This window comes from Cornus florida, unplaced genomic scaffold (assembly GCF_030987335.1).
Source record: "Cornus florida cultivar Cherokee Brave unplaced genomic scaffold, ASM3098733v1 CherokeeBrave_3.0.0_Hap2_Chr02, whole genome shotgun sequence".
In the NCBI taxonomy this organism is placed as follows: domain Eukaryota; kingdom Viridiplantae; phylum Streptophyta; class Magnoliopsida; order Cornales; family Cornaceae; genus Cornus; species Cornus florida.
In genome coordinates, this window is record NW_026775572.1 from 28274581 (window position 1) to 28294360 (window position 19780).

A 19780-nucleotide genomic window follows, 5' to 3' on the forward strand; every position below is an offset into this window, starting at 1 on the left:
TGCATTGATTCATAATGTTTTCCCCCTAGACCTTTTATATCTTTCTTGGAGAATTTCCATAGTGGATATGTTAATACTATTATTTGTAGAAGTAGGAAACTTCTTCCAACTGAGAATTACTATGTCAAACACTTGTTGACTCTATACTGGATTTCACCCATACTATATAATGCAAAATAAGAAGTGAGTGACACTTTTTTTATTATTATTATTTTATACTTTCTTCACTACTTAAGTCTCTACAACAAGGATAGGATATTCAAATATAACAAGATTCACCTTTTATGTGTATGGTGATGTGTGTTTAGCACCTTCTGTTCATGTCAGAAGGCAACACTTCTGTGTTCACATATTACAGGTCATGCACTATTAAAGGTGGGGTTTTGTCAAGGGAATTATAAATTGACATTGAAATTTCACACACACACACACACACACACACACACACACACACACATATATATCACCATGAACTTGTGTTTGGCCTCCATCTAAACTGGTTGCCATTCAAGTTTCAAGTCTATGCATGCTTTATTAATGATGAAATATGCATCTTTTATTCTTGTTTCCTAATATGGGAATTTTATTTTAACTGATAAAATGATGAGAATGACAATACTATATAATCATGGAAAGGAATGGGGACATTTGGACTCCATGGGAACAAATAATTCCATTACGTTTTAGATAGCACTAAATTGATTCTCAATTGTCCTTCTTTTGCCAATAAATTCTTAATGATGCATGAATAGTACCATCAACAGCAAAATGAGTTTACATAAGCTTATTGTAATAATAAAAGCATAACAGTTACTTTAAATTAAACAAAAAATTAAAATCGTAAGAGCTAGTTATGCAGTGAGATTGAGAACAATATGTTTGTGTGTGTGTGTGGGAGAGAGAGAGAGACGAACCTGAAGGGAGGCCATGAAGGAAATAAGTTGAAAGTTAGAAGAATAATAGAAATCTGAACTTGAGAAGTGGGGATGCCACTACGGCTGGGTTACAGAGACGGGGAGAGAGAGGGCATCTTATTTGGGCGTTGCTAGCCTGACTTTTTCCGGGCCAAGATCAACCCCTCTTTTCTCGTTGAAGCCTTCGGAGAGAAAGAAAGACCAGGGAGTGAAGCAGTATCAATTAGTCCAGCTCGATAGCTGGGATAGCCAAAGAAAAGCACTGGCGTACTCGTACCCCCTCTCGATTCGACTGATGCGGCCAAGGATCGGGCAGTCTTGGTTGTTCCGCTGTTACAGTTCCTAGCTAGGGGATGGGTGGAATCACCAATAGTAAAGAAGCAACTAGGGTTTTTGAGAAGCTTTCTTCTCTTTTAGATTTTACAGAGGCGGAGAGAGAGAGAGGGCTGCACTGAACGAATGCTAGGGCTGCAATTAGGTTAATATATTAAAATATGGAGAAAGGGCATTTTAGCCAACACAGAAAAAAAAGGGAAGGGTATTTTAGGCACCACAAGTTCTAAACAGTAAAAATCCATGTGCCACCTCAGCTTTTGGGTCAAACTCATTTTAGGGAAACTATGGGACTTTGACTCAGTCTCTAAGTAAATATGATGCCCTAACCCCATTTATATGTAATAATCCCAAAATAATATATGCAAAAATGAATATAATATATATATATATTCACTTTATGCAATATAGATGCCACCACCATACAAGCCCATTTTTCTTCCCTTATTAGTCTTGCTTCTTTTATTTGCTGGCAGATTTGGAAAAGTAGGAATGCTTGGGTTTTTCAACAGAAATGGTGGGATCCCAAGTCGACTTTGGATAAAGCTCTCGATAATTTTTCTGAGTTTTTGGAGGTGTGTAGCCGAGGTCTTTTGTCGCAGGTCTCATCTTCTCTTGCTCCTGTGCCGGTCCGTTGGTCCAAACCTCATCAGGGAAAGTTTAAGTTGAATGTTGATGCCGCTTTTTGTGAATCTTTGAAAGTGGCGGGCGGAGGCCTGGTGCTTCGTGATGATGTTGGAAGGCCTATCAAGGTTGTTTCTCTTTTTTTGGAATTTATTTCAGATGTTGAGGTTGCGGAGGCTATGGTTGTGCGTGAAGGCCTCTACTTACTTTCTCTCTGGGGGTATCAAGACGTGGAGGTGGAGAGCGATTGTCTCAATGTTTCAAACTTTTCTCCCTCGAATTGCCGTTCGGCCATTTTGGTTGAGGATATCAGATGTTTGCTGGGATCCAACTTGGGGTTCTCCTTAGGATGGGCTCCTCGTTCTTGCAATAGAATTGCCCATTTGTTGAGTAAATGGGCTTTGTCTACAAAGTGTAATGATTTTCTTTGGCCAGTGTGGCTTGTTTGGTTGCTTTCAGCTTTGGAGGCTGACTTGTCCGTTGTGGGGGCTTCTGTTGGAGAAATTATTGTATGGACCGAGTCCATACACCTCATTTGCTGAGTTGGTGGACTACACCAATTAATTCTAGACAGCTGTAATAAAAAATTATTTTTATATTCAATTTGCCACATCAGCGCAGATGGGTGAAGAAATTGACGGAAAGAAACAGAATTTTTCTCTCTCTTCCATGGGTTTCGTTCCCTTCTCGTTTTATGTGTGCAACTTTTCAGAAATTATTTCTTTCTAACCAGTTTTCCTTAATTCAAATTATTCTTCCGCAATTCAATTTTCAAGAATTCAAACCTCTCTCCATTTATCTTAAAATTTTATTCAAAATAAGTTCCTAGATGATGCTTTGTGAATGATTGAAGAAAGCGGGTCACAATGGAAACAGGGATGGTTTTGGGGTGGAAGTGATTGAGAAATCTGAGGTCCAGATTAATTACTTGTGTCGTCTAGAATTCAATTCTCCAGCAAGTATTTTACAGATTTCTATTCTTTATGCACGAATGGTATTCGAGCTCATCAACGAAACTAACTTACAAATCTCCAACAACAACTAGCGCAGAGATGGGTTCTCGTTGGAGATTTATATTCTCCACATCCAAGAAAAAATTGGTGCTTTGAAACCTCAATGGATGCTTTGAAATTCTCAAAGAATGATTGAATCATGTAGACAGATGGATGTTGGGTTGTTTGGGTTTCCTTTACATGGTGTAACCAAAGGGATGACATACCATTTCTTTTCTTGTTGCTACAAACGTAAGTGGTTAATGTAGTTTTTTTTTTTTTTTCCTGTGGTACTGCTTGACGTTTTTTTTGTGTGAGTTTTGAGGTTTTATACTTCTTTACAAGGCAACAAAATAGGTCATTGATGTTGTTGATAGATCATTGCTTTTAGTACCCAAAATGCAATATTCATTTTTTAAAATTTTCTGAGGGAAAAGGTTCACTATTATCTATCAGTTTGGACATATACTTAAATGAATTTGCATAAATCAACAGAATTGATCAAACTTATGAAGTTTATGCCAAATCTAATTAAAAAAAATCACAATTTTTTTTTTAAGAAAACAATTATTATTACTCCGTATTTGTTTAAAAATATTCAGGATGCAGAATGAAAAATTCGGAAGATAATGAATTTGATTGCCTTCAACTTTAAAACCCCTGCTTTGTCAATACTCCTGAATTTTGGATCAACCGTACAAATTATATTCTATTGTTATGAACTTGTGATTGTTTATCATGTAAGGATGATATGTAGAACACATCCCAGAAATAATTCACTGAACATGAACCCAGAAAAGGAAAAACAATCCACTAAATCAAAATTAACCAATAACAGAAGCTTTAATAAAAATAATATTGTACATCAGTTTGGGATTCATCTTCCATTACAAAAAATCAAGAGTAAAATGTACTTTTTTTTCATCATAATAGAAAAAGGACAAAATTATCAAGACGAATAGAGAAAATGGTCATATAGCTCTCTTAGGAAGTCCCACAATTTCCATGGTCTCATTTCTCAAACATCTACAAAAATACCAAAGCAATTACAAAACATAAAAGTTAGGATATAAAGGATAATTTAAACATAATTTAAACATTTATTCATGTTTAAAAAGAAAGTGAAATGTTCATACCTGATTAAAGTTATTAGAATTGTGACTTGCTTGATTTGGCAAAAAAGATTGCATTTGTTGAAAGCTTACAAAAGGACTTTTATGATATCCAAAAACCTGTATGGAATATTGTAACAAACCTTTTAAATAAATAACAATTATAAGATAACCTCTATATGAATGACTACACATACACCTTGTATTATATCTACATGATTATGGGAGTTAGATACCATTTGTTGAGAGAAAGAAACCCTTAAATCTTCTCTTACAGATGTTGTTACCCTTTTTTTTGGCTTTTTCTTTCGCTTCTCCAAGCTGCCCTTAATTCTACCATATGTTACCCCTTTTGGCCTCATACGGGGAGGATCCAACACCACATTTTCATCAATTGAGCCATTTACTTCATTTGCAACATCAACTCTATCAGAATTACTACCATCCATCACATTCCTTGATTTAATATTTCTAACTTCTTGTACAATTTGGTCTAGATGGCCATTTGCAACCATAAATGTTTCATCATCATATGCACTTAAACTCATAACACTAAAAGCTTTGCACATGAGCTTGTTCAAAAAGATTGTCTTTGACGATGTTGCTGCATTCTTGGATATCTCACCATTTTCATCAATGATAATCACTTCCTTTACACCTTTTGTCCACCTCTTCAAAATATAATCACTTGGAATATTTTGGATGGCATTATGATTCAATAGCTTTAAACCATGTCGACACAACAAGCCCAAAGATTCAAAACTTTTACAACTACACTGAACAATGAGATTAGAATAGTGAAATTCTACCATATGTTCTCTATTGCAACCCATGCCTTTCAAATTGTAAATGAGAAGTTCCCCAACAGAATTAACATGAATAATTTGTTCATTTAAAGCTTTTAAGAACTCTGCTTGAAACATTTTAAAAATCTTATGTGTATACACTTGAGCTGCATGGAGTAAAGTACAATTATTAGGCATTAGCAAGGGAGGCTTACCTCTAGCACATGTAAAATCATCTGCCACTTCAATTTCAGGCATTCGACTTGCACTTCCATCATAATGCTGCACAAATTCAGTAAGAGTCATGGACTTGCAAGCAATATGTTGAAAGATATTATTTGTACTCTCACTTCTTTGTGTTGATAAAATATTGGCCGAGAATGTATCACGATTAAAAACTTGGCACCACTTCTCACGAACGTCATATAATTTACTCAACCATTTATTCCCTACAATGTCATGCTCCTCATTTATCTTTCCCCAAATGGACTCAAATTCTTCTTCTGTTTCACAACCATAAAAGAGCTTTGTCAACTTATCCTTGAACCTAGGATTTGCAAACAAAGTAGAAATATTTTGAGCTGCATTTTTCATGATATGCCATGTGCATAGGCGATGTCGCGTGTTAGGTAACACCTTACGTATAGCATTTGCCATTGCACTATCTTGGTCGGTGAAAATTGTACTAGGAGCCTTATTTCCCATCGCCTCCAGAAATGCTTCAAATAACCATACAAAAGAAGCTGTTGTTTCATTCAATAAAAAAAACGCAACCGAATAATACGTTCTTCCAGTGATGATTTACTCCAACAAAAAGAGTACAAATCATATTGTACTTATTTGTTCGGTAAGTGGTATCAAATATAACGACATCTCCAAAATATTGATAATTCAATTTAGAGGAACCATCTCTCCAAAAAAAAATTAGTCATTCGATTTTGATCATCAACTTGAACTGTGTAAAAAGACATTGGATTTTCTGATTGCTTGCACTTGAAATAATTGATGATACTTTGAGCATCTCCTGCTTCTATTGATTTTGATTTTTCAGATTGTAAGAAGTTATGACAATCACGTTCTGTGAACCCAACATGTTGAACTCCACCAGCCTCTTTAGACAAGTATGAGTATGCCTTAGTCGCTCTTATACCGACTTTCGACATGGAACTCAAGATATTTGCACTAGTACTAGTAATCTTTCGCTCTGACCTCAACAAGTGTCTTTCTTCGAGCTTTGCAAGTACATGGTTATGTTCTGAAATAAACTTAACCAATTCCCAAATACCATTTTCTGCATTAAATACAGCACGAGCTTTGCAAGCTGTCCTAGTTAGCATTCTTTCATATTTTTTTTCTTCAAAAAGTGGACCATCTTCCTTAAAGCCTTCACATGAACACAAAAAGATACGTCGCCGCAAACCACCAGTACCTTCATACCTCCGAACTTTTCCTTTACGTACACTAAACCCTTTGTTTATAGCATAAGTGTTGTACAGATTGTAAGCTTCTTCCTCACTATATACCAACATTCCAACTTTTTGTGATACCCCTCAATTCTAAAGCCACGGGTGATCAAGTCCGAGCACAGAATACAAGGGATATCAAACAATTAATATATAAACAAGCATTTGAATACAAAAAGAATAATAAAGAATAAATAAATAATAAGCTGAAGGAAACTAAATAATAAATCCCTATTTTAAAATCCTCAAATAAATAACAATTAAAAATCCAATAATAAAATCCTCCAATCTTCGGATACTAGTAATTAATTAAACTACAATTCGGGAATCCATCCTGTGGACCCCTAATAATATCCTAACTGAAATAACTGAACCGAAATAAAAATAATAAGTAACTAATGAAGGCGAGTCCTACGTAGAGTCGGAAGAGTGAATGACTGTCTCTGCTCGGCACAAACAATCTCTAAGACTGGAACTGACGAACACCTGAAAAATAATGGTTGGTCAGGCCCACAAACAAGTTCTAATCTACTACATCCCAAACAGAGACCCGATACACGTGCACATCCTAATTAATTCAACAATAACTAAATAATCCATATGTAGATATATACACACTAAAGGAACCTCACTAGACTATAGAGTTGTCTCAACCTGAATAGTAGACAACATGCAAAACGCACATATAGTGGGCATGAGTACCTAGACTTACCAGAGTACACAACTACGCTATATCTAGCTACACATTCCTGGCCTTATACGCAACCTAACCACTGATCCTGAGACTCAAGCTCATATCATGGTGTATAATTATATATTTAAAATCCGTCCTATCCAACCATCAAAAATAAACTATCCAATTATTATTTTAATAATATGTCATCCAACTATTCCGTTGACCTGACACGAATAAGTAGGACTTAACACTATGGTTAATCCGTTCCCTTATTAAAAATAGGTAGGACTTAACTTTTAAGTTAATCCGTCCCTAATATGCCCCCATCCCATAATGGTGCATTAATCCACATCATAATCAAAGAGAAGTTTCCAATCCAAAGATAATGTAAATAATATTTACATATAAACATTATATTAATCATATATACATTCTTTGCATTTACTTAAGCAAAAATATCAATTCTAAGTATCATGCATTTAATTTTTCATTACACGAAATTAAAATGCATCTCAACTAAATTGTACATCTCCATATTTTGATTAAATTAATTTAAATCTAAGCAATAGATTAAAATAATTTAATCCAGCAATATCTAATTAATTTATTCTTTCAAAATTAATTAAATTCCATCCTTAGCATGTAAACTTATATCATGCATACCAATTTAAATTAAATAAATATTTAATTCAAATCCATTAATCAAAACTAACAAATATTAATTTAATATTCTAACATTAAATAGATTACTATTAAAAATATTTAATTCAAAAACTATTTAATCAAAACAAAATAAATTAATCATAATACCAATCATTATACTAATCATTATATCCATAATAGTACCAATCATTATCTCATGGCATTATATAACAATCTGTTTTTTTTTTTTTAAAAGGAATTGTCAAAACTTTCTCAATCGGCGTGCCCAATTCATGAAAGAACAAATTCCAGTTTACGAATTGCTACAAACCCAGTTTCATGCCACTTTTTAGCTTGCCTCGTTCGGCATGCATAGCTTGTAAAAATACTAATTTTGACTTTACTTACATGCATATAACTGATGCATGGAAAAATAAAATTAAATTAAAACCAAATTTAATTCATGCTAACATAAGTCATGTAAAAAATATATATATAAATTAAATTAAATTAAACCCAAGGCCACCAACAGTGTAGGCAAAAGAAAACAAATAATTAAAACCTATGAACTGAAATTTCAACATAAATCTATGTAATTAGATCCAATTAATTTATTTAAAGAATCTAGAATTAATCTAGCATGCATAGGGTATGAATCAAAGGAGAAGAGAAGAATTAAAACTTGCCTTTAGGGATTTGATAAAAACCCTAACCTCCTTCTTCCTTTTTCTCTTCCTTCCTCTTCCTTCTTTCTCTCTCTAAAATATAGTACGTGATATATTTTCTAACCTCTTTCACAACTCTATAGTTATATATTTATAGGCAACTAAAATAACCCTAATCCTTTTCCCATTCCAAGACAAACTAAAATGAAATAAAAATAAAATAAAATAAAATTTAAATACTAAAAAGGTAACTAAATATATGTTAAGTATAATCTATGTGTACCCCTTTTTATATATAATATATAAATATATATCAGATTATTATTAAAGGGACTTTCCTTACATATACATATATATATTTATTTATTTATTAAATATACATATACATGGGTAATCATCCGTACCCATTAAACCCCTTCTCCAAGTAGTCCATGGAACCCAATTGATTGGTCAATTAATACTATTCATATCCAATTCCTTAAAAATATAAAAATAAAATAAATAAAATAAAAATAAAAATAAAACAATTAAATTCATAAATAAATACACATCATCACATTCAATTCAATTTAAACAAATAATTAAATCAATTAAACAAGTAAACAATTAGCCAAGAAAATAACTAAATAATTAAATATAATTAAAATTATTAAAATAATACCGAGACTATCCTTTTTAAATTAGGGGTATTACACTTTTAGATCAGAATTATCTTCCCTCTCGTGTATAACATAAAGGTTGTTATCATTGTCAATATGGTCTACATTAAAATTGAACAAAAAAAATTAATATCATAACAATCAAGGAATTAATTATCAGAAATGGGTTTAAACATCATACTAATATTAAAACACACCAACCTGGAGCCAATCCAACTAAAAAAATGGCCCCAAAGTTGTGCAATACATCTTTCTAGATAAACAATAGAAACAACAAACAAGTATCTTAATGTGTTTTATGTATGATGATGCTAGTATTAGTATAAATTTTCGATAATAATTTGTTTGTTTATAGAATGAAGGAATGTACCAAGAAGCTCATGGATGAGATAGGAAAAACAGAGCAGGGACTTATGATGGTTTAGAGAGAGAAAAAAGTTCAACTAGAAAAAATGGCCCCAAAATTGTGTAATACATATTTTCTTTTCTAGATAAACAATAAAAAAAACAAACAAGTATCTTAATGTATTTTATATATGATGATGCTAGTATTAGTATAAACTTTTTATAATAATTTGTTTGTTTATAGAATAAAGGAATGTACCTGAGAAGCTCATGGATGAAAGAGGAAAAACAGAGCAGGGACTTATGATGGTTTAGAGAGAGAAAGAAGTTTTGCTTGAAGATGAATTGAAAGCTGATATTTTGATGAAGCAAAAGGCGGGAAAATGAAACCAATGAGAGAGAAAGGCAGGAAAACAAAATCAAGAAGGAGAAATTATTTGTCAAGTTTTTCTTTACGTGTTAGATTCAAAATGTGGACTGAAAAAAGAGTTTGTTCCTATTAATTACTGACCTGACAACTTATAAAAAAAAATGACGTGTCGAATATAAAAATAATTTTATTATAGCTATCTAGAATTAGTCAGTGTAACTCACCAACTCCGCATATGAGGTCTATGGACTCGGTCCATACAATAATTTTTCCTTCTGTTGATGCTGCCTTGTTGAAGCCTTGGTTTCATTGAAAAAAAAAAAAAAAAAAATTACAAGCCCATTTTTTAATGGCCATTGACCGATAATTTGAATTAGATTTCAAGACAACTGACATGTACTTGGCCACGTGAATAAAGCTTGATGTCTCATCTGGATCAACTGGTTGGGAGCTCAATGCATGCTTTTTATTTGCTATTTAATTTGACAAGACCGTAGAGAGACAGACCCAAATAGATACACAACAAATTTTTGACTCACGTGCTCAATTAGAATGTCAATAGATACGAGGTGTATCCAAATGGAGAACACATTACCTGGTGGTTCAAGAATGATCAATAAATCACCTTTGCTGACACGTTGATTTCCCATAAACCATTTTATTCTTTATATATCCTTGGTTGGATATTCGAGCTGGCCTATTTTTGACAGCAACAAGTACATTCATATCTTACGTGGCGTTATTATTTGATTGGGCGCAAATTACCTTCTGTGCAATTTTCATGTTGTTTCCTAAGGTGAGCAGTAAGTAGTCTTGATTTGGTTAAATTTTACTCCACTTAATAGACACCAACACTATATTTGACAATTACACCACTATTTATAAGTAACATTTCACCACCATTTTTAAATAACGTCACAGAAATCTAAAAGTAATATCACATAGTCTAAAAAGTAATATCACCACAATTTATAAGTATCTTTCACCCTCAAAACGTAGTGATGTTACTTTTTAGACTATGTGATATAACTTTTAGACTTCTGTGATGTTACTTATAAATGGTGGTGATATTACTTTTTAGAATATTTTTACATTTCACTATCATTTATAAGTAACATCACAGAGTCTAAAAAGTAACATCACCATTTGTAAAAGGAAACATCACCACTTTTAATTTCAAATAATAACATAAATGATATGTTGAATTGAGTTATGTTTATATGTGACATTACTTTTTAGACTATGTGATTTTACTTATAAATGGTGGTGAAATGTTACTTATAAATAGTGGTGTAATTGGCCAAACACGGCCTTAGTGTCCGTTAGTTGAAGAATGATGTGGCCAAATACGAACCATTTAAAAGTTACAACAGGAAACTGCATGGGAGCCTCACTACAGGTGATTCGCGCCCTCATTGATTACAGTATCTTGCCATCAAGCTATCCGATCTCTGCATATAACACAACTCTATTGCATCATAGACTCCCGGATCTACATCCAAGCATGGATGGTCGGCTAGAAAATCAGCAAGTGCTTGGCCCTTTACAGCCCTTTAAGTCACATATTGAAAACTGAATTCCATAAGGGCCAAAGACCACTTATCTATTTGTCCAGAAATTATTGGACGAGATAGCATATACTTAATTAGGTCAGTTGCACAAATCACATAAACTAAAACAGGTAGCATATATATTCTCAATTTGTGAGCAGCAAAATACAAAGCAAGACACATTTTTTCAATTGGCGTATATCGATGCTCAACCGGTGTCAAAATACAATTAAGGTAATACACTGCCTGTTCTTTCCCTACTTCATTATCTTGGGCTAACAAACTTCCGATTGACTCATCCGTAGCTGAAATATATAACTTCAGCGGCTGCTTCTTCCTTGGCCGTATGAGGACAGGAGGATTAGCAAGATATTCCTTGATTGATTCAAACACATGTTGGTGATGCTTTTCCCATCGAAAGTCTTCCTCTAACTTGAGCTTTAAAAGCAGAGAAAAGGTATGGATCTTCCCAGCACGGTTTGAGATAAACCTTCCCAAGTATGTGATTTGACCAATCAGTCTTTGTAACTTCTTCTTGTTGCGAGGTGGTTGAGCTTCGATGATCGTCCCAGCTTTATTCTTATCGACCGCGATACCCCTCCGATGCACCAAGAACCCTAGAAAGTTCCCTGTTGTCACTCTAAAGGCTCATTTAAGTGGGTTCATCTTCAAACCATGAGCTCTCATTCTCTCGAATGATCTCTTCAAGTCTGCCAGATATTTCGCCTTTGTCGCTGATTTCACCACCACATCGTCAATGTATACTTCCATAAATTTCTCAATCATGTCAAGGAAGATTGCATTCATAGCTAGTTGATAAGTGGCTCCGGAATTCTTCAAACCAAAGGGCATTACCACCCATTCGAAAGTGCCTATGGCTCCCGGACACCTAAATGTCGTCTTATTAACATCATCCTCTACTATGAATATCTGGTTATATCTTGAGTGACCATCCATGAATGACTGAATCTCATTTTTGGCAGCTCCATCAATCAATTGATCAGCCACGGGCATCGGATACTCATCTTTTGGAGTAGCTGAATTCAAATTCCTGAAGTATACGCACACCCTAATCTTTCCATTCTTCTTAACTACGGGAACGATATTAGATAGCCAATCGCAATACCTTGTGGTCTGGATGAATCCTGCCTTGAGCAACCTCTCAATTTCCTCCTTCACTTTCATAGTTACTTCTGTTGACATACGTCTAGGCGCTTGCTTGAAAGGTCTAAAACTTTCTTTTATAGGTAGTCGATGCTCTGCCTTGGTAATCCCGGCATCTCAGTGTAATTCTAAGCAAAACAGTCCTTATATTCCCTAAGTAACAAGATCAGTTCAGTTTTAAAGTCAGGTTCTAAAAGATCACTTATGTAAGTTGGCCGAGGCTCTTCTTCTGATCCTAAATTGATCTCCAACAAGGGATCCTGAACATCGGCCTTCAAATCCTCTAGCTTGGCTGGAGCTACATCTAACTCTTCCAACTGAATAACATCTTGACAATCCCCTGACTCATCTTCTTCTATGATTTCGGCCATATTGGCCGACATATCACTCCACAACATTGCCCGTCTCTTGGTGAGATACGTGGTGCGACCGAGCGTGTGCACAAAATAATGCACAACACTTTAGGTTTAGAAATAATGTCAAGTGGGCACCATATTTTAAAATTTATAAAACCACTAAACACTTATACTATGGAGTATGAAGTGAGCAGGGATCGTCCCAAGAGATCTAAACAATTATAGGTTTTCCAGAATTGAATTCTACTTTAGTGCTTATGTGATTGCCAAAAGGGTTTTGTTTGTGATTAAAACTAATTTTAAACTAAATGATTGCAATAAAGAAATAGAGTTTAAGAGATTGGAAAGAGACTTAGGGTGTAGGATTCACCACTAAGCACATTCCCTAACTCACTCACTTTCAACTAATTGGGGAAATAATACTATGTAATCTATATGTGGCTAACAAGAGCAATGAAAAGTGTAAACCATCAATTTCAAGCATGAATCAACTACCTAATGACAATTAAACTAAGTGTAGTGCAATTCACCCATTCAAAGCATGATTTATCAATCCAAGTTACAAATTTAACACACATTAATCTAGAAGATAATGCAATTGTGACAAAAAGTATGGAATTCAAACATAAGTATGGATGGTCTACTTACCTAAGAATTGAATTGCAATTAAATTAATTAAACTTAAATTAAACTAATTAAACATGAATTTAAAACTAATTAAACAACAAATTAACCTAAACATGTAGTACCATCCATCAAATGTAAGCATTTTTCATCAATTTGAAACACAATTACAACTAAGCAATACCATGCATAGCCATCACAAGAATCAATTAACAAAGAATTCGTGTGTAAAATTTGTTTATCAATCAACCGCACATAAGACAATATGAGATTAATACAGATAATCAATTGGAAGAATTTAATTCATAATATTCAAGACTATACACTAATTACATAAATTAATCCCCAAAAAGTATGAAAAGAGAGAGAGAATAGGTTACATGCTTAGGGTTTATCCAACCCTAAGTAGAAGAATCAGCCACTCATGGTTGATGGAGTCGAAGATAGGACAATCCCCATCATCTGCTTCATCTTCTCTGAACTTTTCTTCCAAACCCTAGCCTGTTCTTCTTTTTCCCTTTCTTCGCGTGTTTTTCCAGAGAGAAAATACGATACCACGATACAGAAAAAAAAAATAATAATAAAACTCTCTTTTTTTTTTCTAATAATCTTTTACCTAAATAAAAAACTAAAACTAACCCTAATCTAATGGCTCACTGAGCCTTAAGTAACAATCTCATTAAAGCCCAACAGTTCCCAAAATGAGCCCAAAAATTAAATAAAAACTGTAATGTTGCTAAGTCCTGGGGGATCGATCCCCCACCCTGGGGATCGATCCCCCCAGAGTTGACAAATTCCTTTAAGCCTTATTCAGCTCCATTTTTGTCCCGGGCTATTTGGTTTGCTTCTCCATCTTTGGGAACATCATCAAAGGCCCGAAATTGACCGCTTTGTGCCATTGTCTGAAAATCTTTGCTTAACTCCAAAAAGGCTTAATTGGACCGTTCTTAGCTCATTTTAACTTTATTGCCCTGAAATACACATAAACATAAATTAGGACTAAAACATAAAATTAAGATAGATGCAAAGACTGAAATACCTTAGCTTAGGTGCTGAAATGTGCAACATTTAAGCACTTATCACGCCCCCAAACTTAGATATTGCTAGTCCCTAGCAATGAACTACAGCATGGAAATAAAATAAACATATATACAACTATGAACTAATAAAACAAATAAAGATAACACCACTTTCGTAGGGATCACGGTTGCATTTAGCATATGCAACAAGCCTTTTAAACCCCTAGGTTACCCCTAGTGGACGAGTGAAGTCTCGTGAAGGTTTACAGAAATGGTACCCACAAACATCAACAGCTCTTTCTTAGTTGAGAAGTAACGACACATATTAAACAAGTGTTGAAAGTAGACTACCTCAAGTATGCAAATTTCTGCCATTTCTAAGCTATTATCAACGTTTCAACATCATGTAAGCAAAAACGGTCCTCCACACATCAATCAATTAATCATGCAAATTGAATCAATTATATCATCCTTTTAAGTGAACCGGCATCAAAATGTGTTGCTATCCTAGCAAATCAAAGTAATGGCATAGCCTTACCCTCAAACTAGCATGCAGATATAGTACCAGACATCAAGACATTGAATGAACCTTGTTATTTAATCAAACATTCTTTTTTTTTTTTTTTTTTTTTTTTTTTTTTTTTTTTGAGATTTCATTTTTTATTTTTATGTATGACCATGTGCAATGTCCAAGTTCCTTAAGCTCTCTAATCACCCCATGTAACAAGCGTTGAGCCAACGACTCCCAAACCAGATGGTCTTAGGGCGTTAAGTGTAAAGACACTCCTAAGGGCGTAATGACTCGGAATGGCTAGGCTACGAACTCAAACTAATCATACATCTTACATTCTTCCCTTGTCTTCCTTTTTAATCAGTTGACATGTTGAAAGAATGCAGTTTTTTTTTTTTTTTTTTTATAATTTTTTTCTTTTCTTTCCTTTGCAAGGTCATTTTATCAAGAATGAAAGCTTTCAAAGCATACTAGCTCAATTGGAACAAACCAAAACAATAATCAACTAAGCATGTACCCCACAAATTGAATGCTAGTGTGCGCAAGTGCAAATGTAGAATTCTAGAATCAACTCTCAAAGCATTTTCAACCAACAAGATGATGTGTACCACAAAAGCAAACATGATGTCAAAAATTAAAATTTACCCCTAAATGGCATCCTAGAGCATACAAGAAGTATTAGACTCTAATAACTTGTTTTTTAAAGGCACTATGCTTCAAAAGTTCGAAATCATTGCCAAATGTATCTCAAATCTCAATCATGCATTTAAAGCTCAACTTAAAGTAGAATGTAATAAGGTTACCTTACCCCCAAACTTAAACTGCACATTGTCCTCAATGTGCAATGAGAACAATGAAAGAAATGGAAAGAGTATACCGTGATGGCAAAAGTTAATGACGTCCGGCAATGATCCATGACGAAAGAGGTCTCCCCCAAACTTGGATGCAAAAACCTACTAGAAAAACCACACTAGCAACTCACATCAAATATCAAATGGAATAAGTAAAGCATACATTCCAAAACAATATAGAATAAGATGTAAAGAGATATGATATCAAGCCCTTTGTAAAAGATGAAAACATGCATAACTAAGCAGAAGGGCATAACAGGGACACATATTTTTGAAATTTTTGTGATATGTTTTTTTTTTTTTTAATTTCAAGAATGGGATTGATCTCCCAGTTTTTTTTTTTTTTTTTTTTTTTAACACAAAGAAAAATATTCTAAACTAAAAAGAAAAAATATATACTAAACTAAAAAGAAATAAATATATACTAAAATAAATCAATTCAATTTTTTTTTTTGTTTTTACAAAGGAAAAGAACATGTATATACAACCAACAAAATAAAATGAGAAAAATGGACTAAGTTTAAGTTTAACGTCTCTAACAAAACAGAATGCTACCGAAATTTTATTTATTTTTTTAAAATAAATCAATTCAAATTTTTTTTTTTTTTTTTTTTTTTTTTTTTAAATTATCAATGCAATTGTTTTTAACAACACTTCAACTGTTCTTTTTTTTTTTTTTTAAATATATATATATATATTTATTTTTTAAACAACAATTCAAATTTTTTTTTTTTATTATTTAAATTTTTTAATGTATTTTTTTATTTAATTTTATTATTATTATTTATTTATTTACATTTTTTTTTTTTTTTTATGTAACACAAGCTCGCCGGAGAAGAAACCGGCTGCGCTGGGTAAACCAGTTCAAGAATCGCCGGCGAAGATTACCCACAAGCTCGCCGGAGAGAAGAGCCCAGCCGAAATAGGACTCATCCACGTCAAGGACAAGCACGGCCGGAATCGCTTGGAGAAAATCCCGCCGGAATCGACAGAGAACAAACCAGCCGTGATTCACAAACACGCCGGAAAGAAACGGCGAATCACGGCCGGAGAAGAACGACGCCGAAATCCCCAGAGAACGATCCAACCGCGCGACAGAGAACCCAGCCGGCGCTGGAAAACGTCGAAATCGAAATCGCCGGGAAATAACCCAGCCGGCGCTGGAAAGATCCAGCCTTGATCGCCGGATAAATGGCGAATCACGAGCTCGCCAGAAAACGCCGGAGAAAACGGTGATGCAAAAACTCGCCGGAAGGAACAAGCCGCGACGCCGCAAAGATAATAGCCAGTCGCCGTTGGAAGTACCAACCGCGTCGGAAAATAAAAGGCGAAGCAAACGGCGAACTCAAACCGTCAGCGGAGAAGAACTCAGTCCATGGCGCCGGAATTTGAAGCTTTTGATGCCGCGGTAAAGAAGAAGAAAACAGTGAGGGATGGATGAGAAATTGGGTTTGGATGTGGGTTAAGGGTTTGCTGGGAAATAGAAGATTGATGTATTTGGATTGAAGAGATTTGCGGGGAAAGGAAGAAAATTTTGTTTGGGCACAGAGAGTAGGGCAAGCTAAGGGGCTCGATCACCCTAAGTGAGGGATCGTTAATTTTATGCAAAAAATTTTCGCTCCACTGTGGACTGCGAAAGGGGAGATACATGGAAAAAGGGATCGATCCACATGATTGGGGGATCCATCCACATGGGCCATTTTTTTGTTGCTCTCTGCCAAAGAATGGGATTGATCTCCCAATTGTTTTTTTTTTTTTAAGCAAAACTACAAAGAATATATACACTAAAATGAAAAATATATAAAAATAAAAAAAAATAATAAATATAATTGAAATAAAATCACATACCAGCCTAAATTAACTAGTACTATTTTTTTTTTTTTACCTTTTTTTTTTTAATTTTTTTTTTTGAATAAAGCAAAACTAAAATGAAATATATATACTAAAATAAAATATATATATACTAAAATAATGAAAGCATGTAAAGAAACAAAATGAAAGAAAAATAAAAAATAAAAATAAAAAAAAAGAAAGTAAACAAGCACTATACAAGGGGTAAAAGAATTTTTTTTTTTTTTTTTTTTTTTTTTTTTTTGTTTTCTCTGGGCGATGGCCGCCCAATGCCGGGTGAATGATTGCCCGACACCTGATAGGCAAAATTTTTATTTATTTATTTATTTATTATTATTATTATTTTAAAAAAACTACAACAAAGTATGTATAAGCAAAATAAAAATACAAAGAAATAAAAATGCAAATGAAAAACAAAAAGAAATAAGGGAGAAATAAAGTTGTGAAACTCTACAAAAAAATACTAATGTTTAACGTCTCTAGCAAGACGTTGAGGCAACATGCTAATCAAAAGTATCAAAAACCGGATATGAGACATCCTCATTAATCCGTTTGTCTATTTTCCCAAGTGGATCCTCTCTCATAACAACAAATTCATCTCCCAAAAGAATGACTTGAAAAGAAATGATGTAAGATGCAATTTGTTTCCTTTCATCAATGGTCTTGAAAATGAAATCAATAATGGGCAGTCTTGAACTTGGCAAGGCAACGTCTTTCAAAGACTCAATTGAATTATTAGGGAACGCACTCTTTTCATCCATTTTCTCTTCTTCAATGATCACCATCTCTTCACTTTCCAAGTTACCTATGGAGTTCATTAGAAAGTTCACTTCATATGTGGAGTTTTCGATGTCAAAACCACATCCTTCATACATTTTCAAAAGGCACGCCTCAAGAGGGTCGTTGGAGATAATAAAAGGAAGGTTCTCTTTTACAAGTTCCTCATTTTCCTCTCCTACCTCTATAGTGGTCAACAACTCCTCACTCTCTATAGTATCAATTTCCTCATGTTCAAGATTACAAGGAATGTCCTCATAATTCAATTTATGCTCTATTGGATTAGTCACTAACTTACTTGCCTCACCCTCTTCTATTATCATGTTTTGCTCACTTTGATTAGTCATTAATTGACTTGCCTTTTCTTCCTCTTCCTCTTGATAAGAAAGAGTACTTGCAATTTCCTCCACTTGAGCTTTTAGTATGGCTAGCCTATGAGAATGAGAATTAATAAGTTGTTTCCTTTCATTAAGTTCATCAATTAGAGCTAACATTTTATTTTCAAATCCGGGAGAGTAAGTTAATGGAGATGGTTCCTCATAAAATGGTGGGGGAGGGTAGTAGTCATAAGAGTGATCAAGTCCATTATATGATGATGATTCATGAAATGCATTGGACTCACTCTCATAAGGATCATGATATGATGGAGATGCATAAGGATAAAGGGTAAAATTTTCCCCCAAACTTGGATCAAATAAGAGCTCCATTCACATTCACAATCCAAAAACCATAAAATAATTGCCTCGACAATGGCTCATGCATATAACAATGAAAGTAATGGCCTCGACAAGGACCTATGCTTGGATAAAATATTTAAGCATTATGAAAGCCTCAACAAGGACTATCTCGCAAGCATAGAAAAATGAACAATTAGGGTAAGAATTGCTTACAAAGGTCCTTAAGCAATTTCAAATTCCAATGATTGCTTTAAGCTCCAATGTTCACCTTTCTTGTATCAAATACCTAATTGCATATTAAATGAGAAAATAAAAATTAAAATGACTTAAAAGTAAACAATCAACAAAGAACTAATGTCTAATTCAATTATTTAAAACCGTTAGATCCCCGGCAACGGCGCCAAAACTATGGTGCGACCGAGCGTGTGCACAAAATAATGCACAACACTTTAGGTTTAGAAATAATGTCAAGTGGGATATGTTTTTTTTTTTGGGATCGATCCCCCCAGAGTTGACAAATTCCTTTAAGCCTTATTCAGCTCCATTTTTGTCCCGGGCTATTTGGTTTGCTTCTCCATCTTTGGGAACATCATCAAAGGCCCGAAATTGACCGCTTTGTGCCATTGTCTGAAAATCTTTGCTTAACTCCAAAAAGGCTTAATTGGACCGTTCTTAGCTCATTTTAACTTTATTGCCCTGAAATACACATAAACATAAATTAGGACTAAAACATAAAATTAAGATAGATGCAAAGACTGAAATACCTTAGCTTAGGTGCTGAAATGTGCAACATTTAAGCACTTATCAATACGCTCTCAGC

General features: G+C 34.0%; 2 protein-coding genes across 2 annotated transcripts; one reads left to right on the plus strand and one right to left on the minus strand.

The window, feature by feature from the left end:
• Positions 1–1490: 1490 nt before the first annotated feature.
• LOC132295920 (uncharacterized) lies at positions 1491–2413 on the plus strand. The gene is made up of 2 exons (XM_059794181.1): positions 1491–1550; positions 1724–2413. The coding sequence occupies exons 1-2, from the start codon at positions 1491–1493 to the stop codon at positions 2411–2413; spliced, it is 750 nt and encodes a 249-aa protein (XP_059650164.1).
• A 1461-nt stretch (positions 2414–3874) lies between these two features.
• LOC132295921 (protein FAR1-RELATED SEQUENCE 5-like) lies at positions 3875–6289 on the minus strand. Its single transcript, XM_059794182.1, has 4 exons — positions 5773–6289; positions 4212–5503; positions 4000–4095; positions 3875–3889 (listed from the first exon to the last, which is right to left on the minus strand). Exons 1-4 carry the CDS (start codon positions 6287–6289, stop codon positions 3875–3877), a joined length of 1920 nt encoding a protein of 639 aa, XP_059650165.1.
• Positions 6290–19780: the final 13491 nt, after the last annotated feature.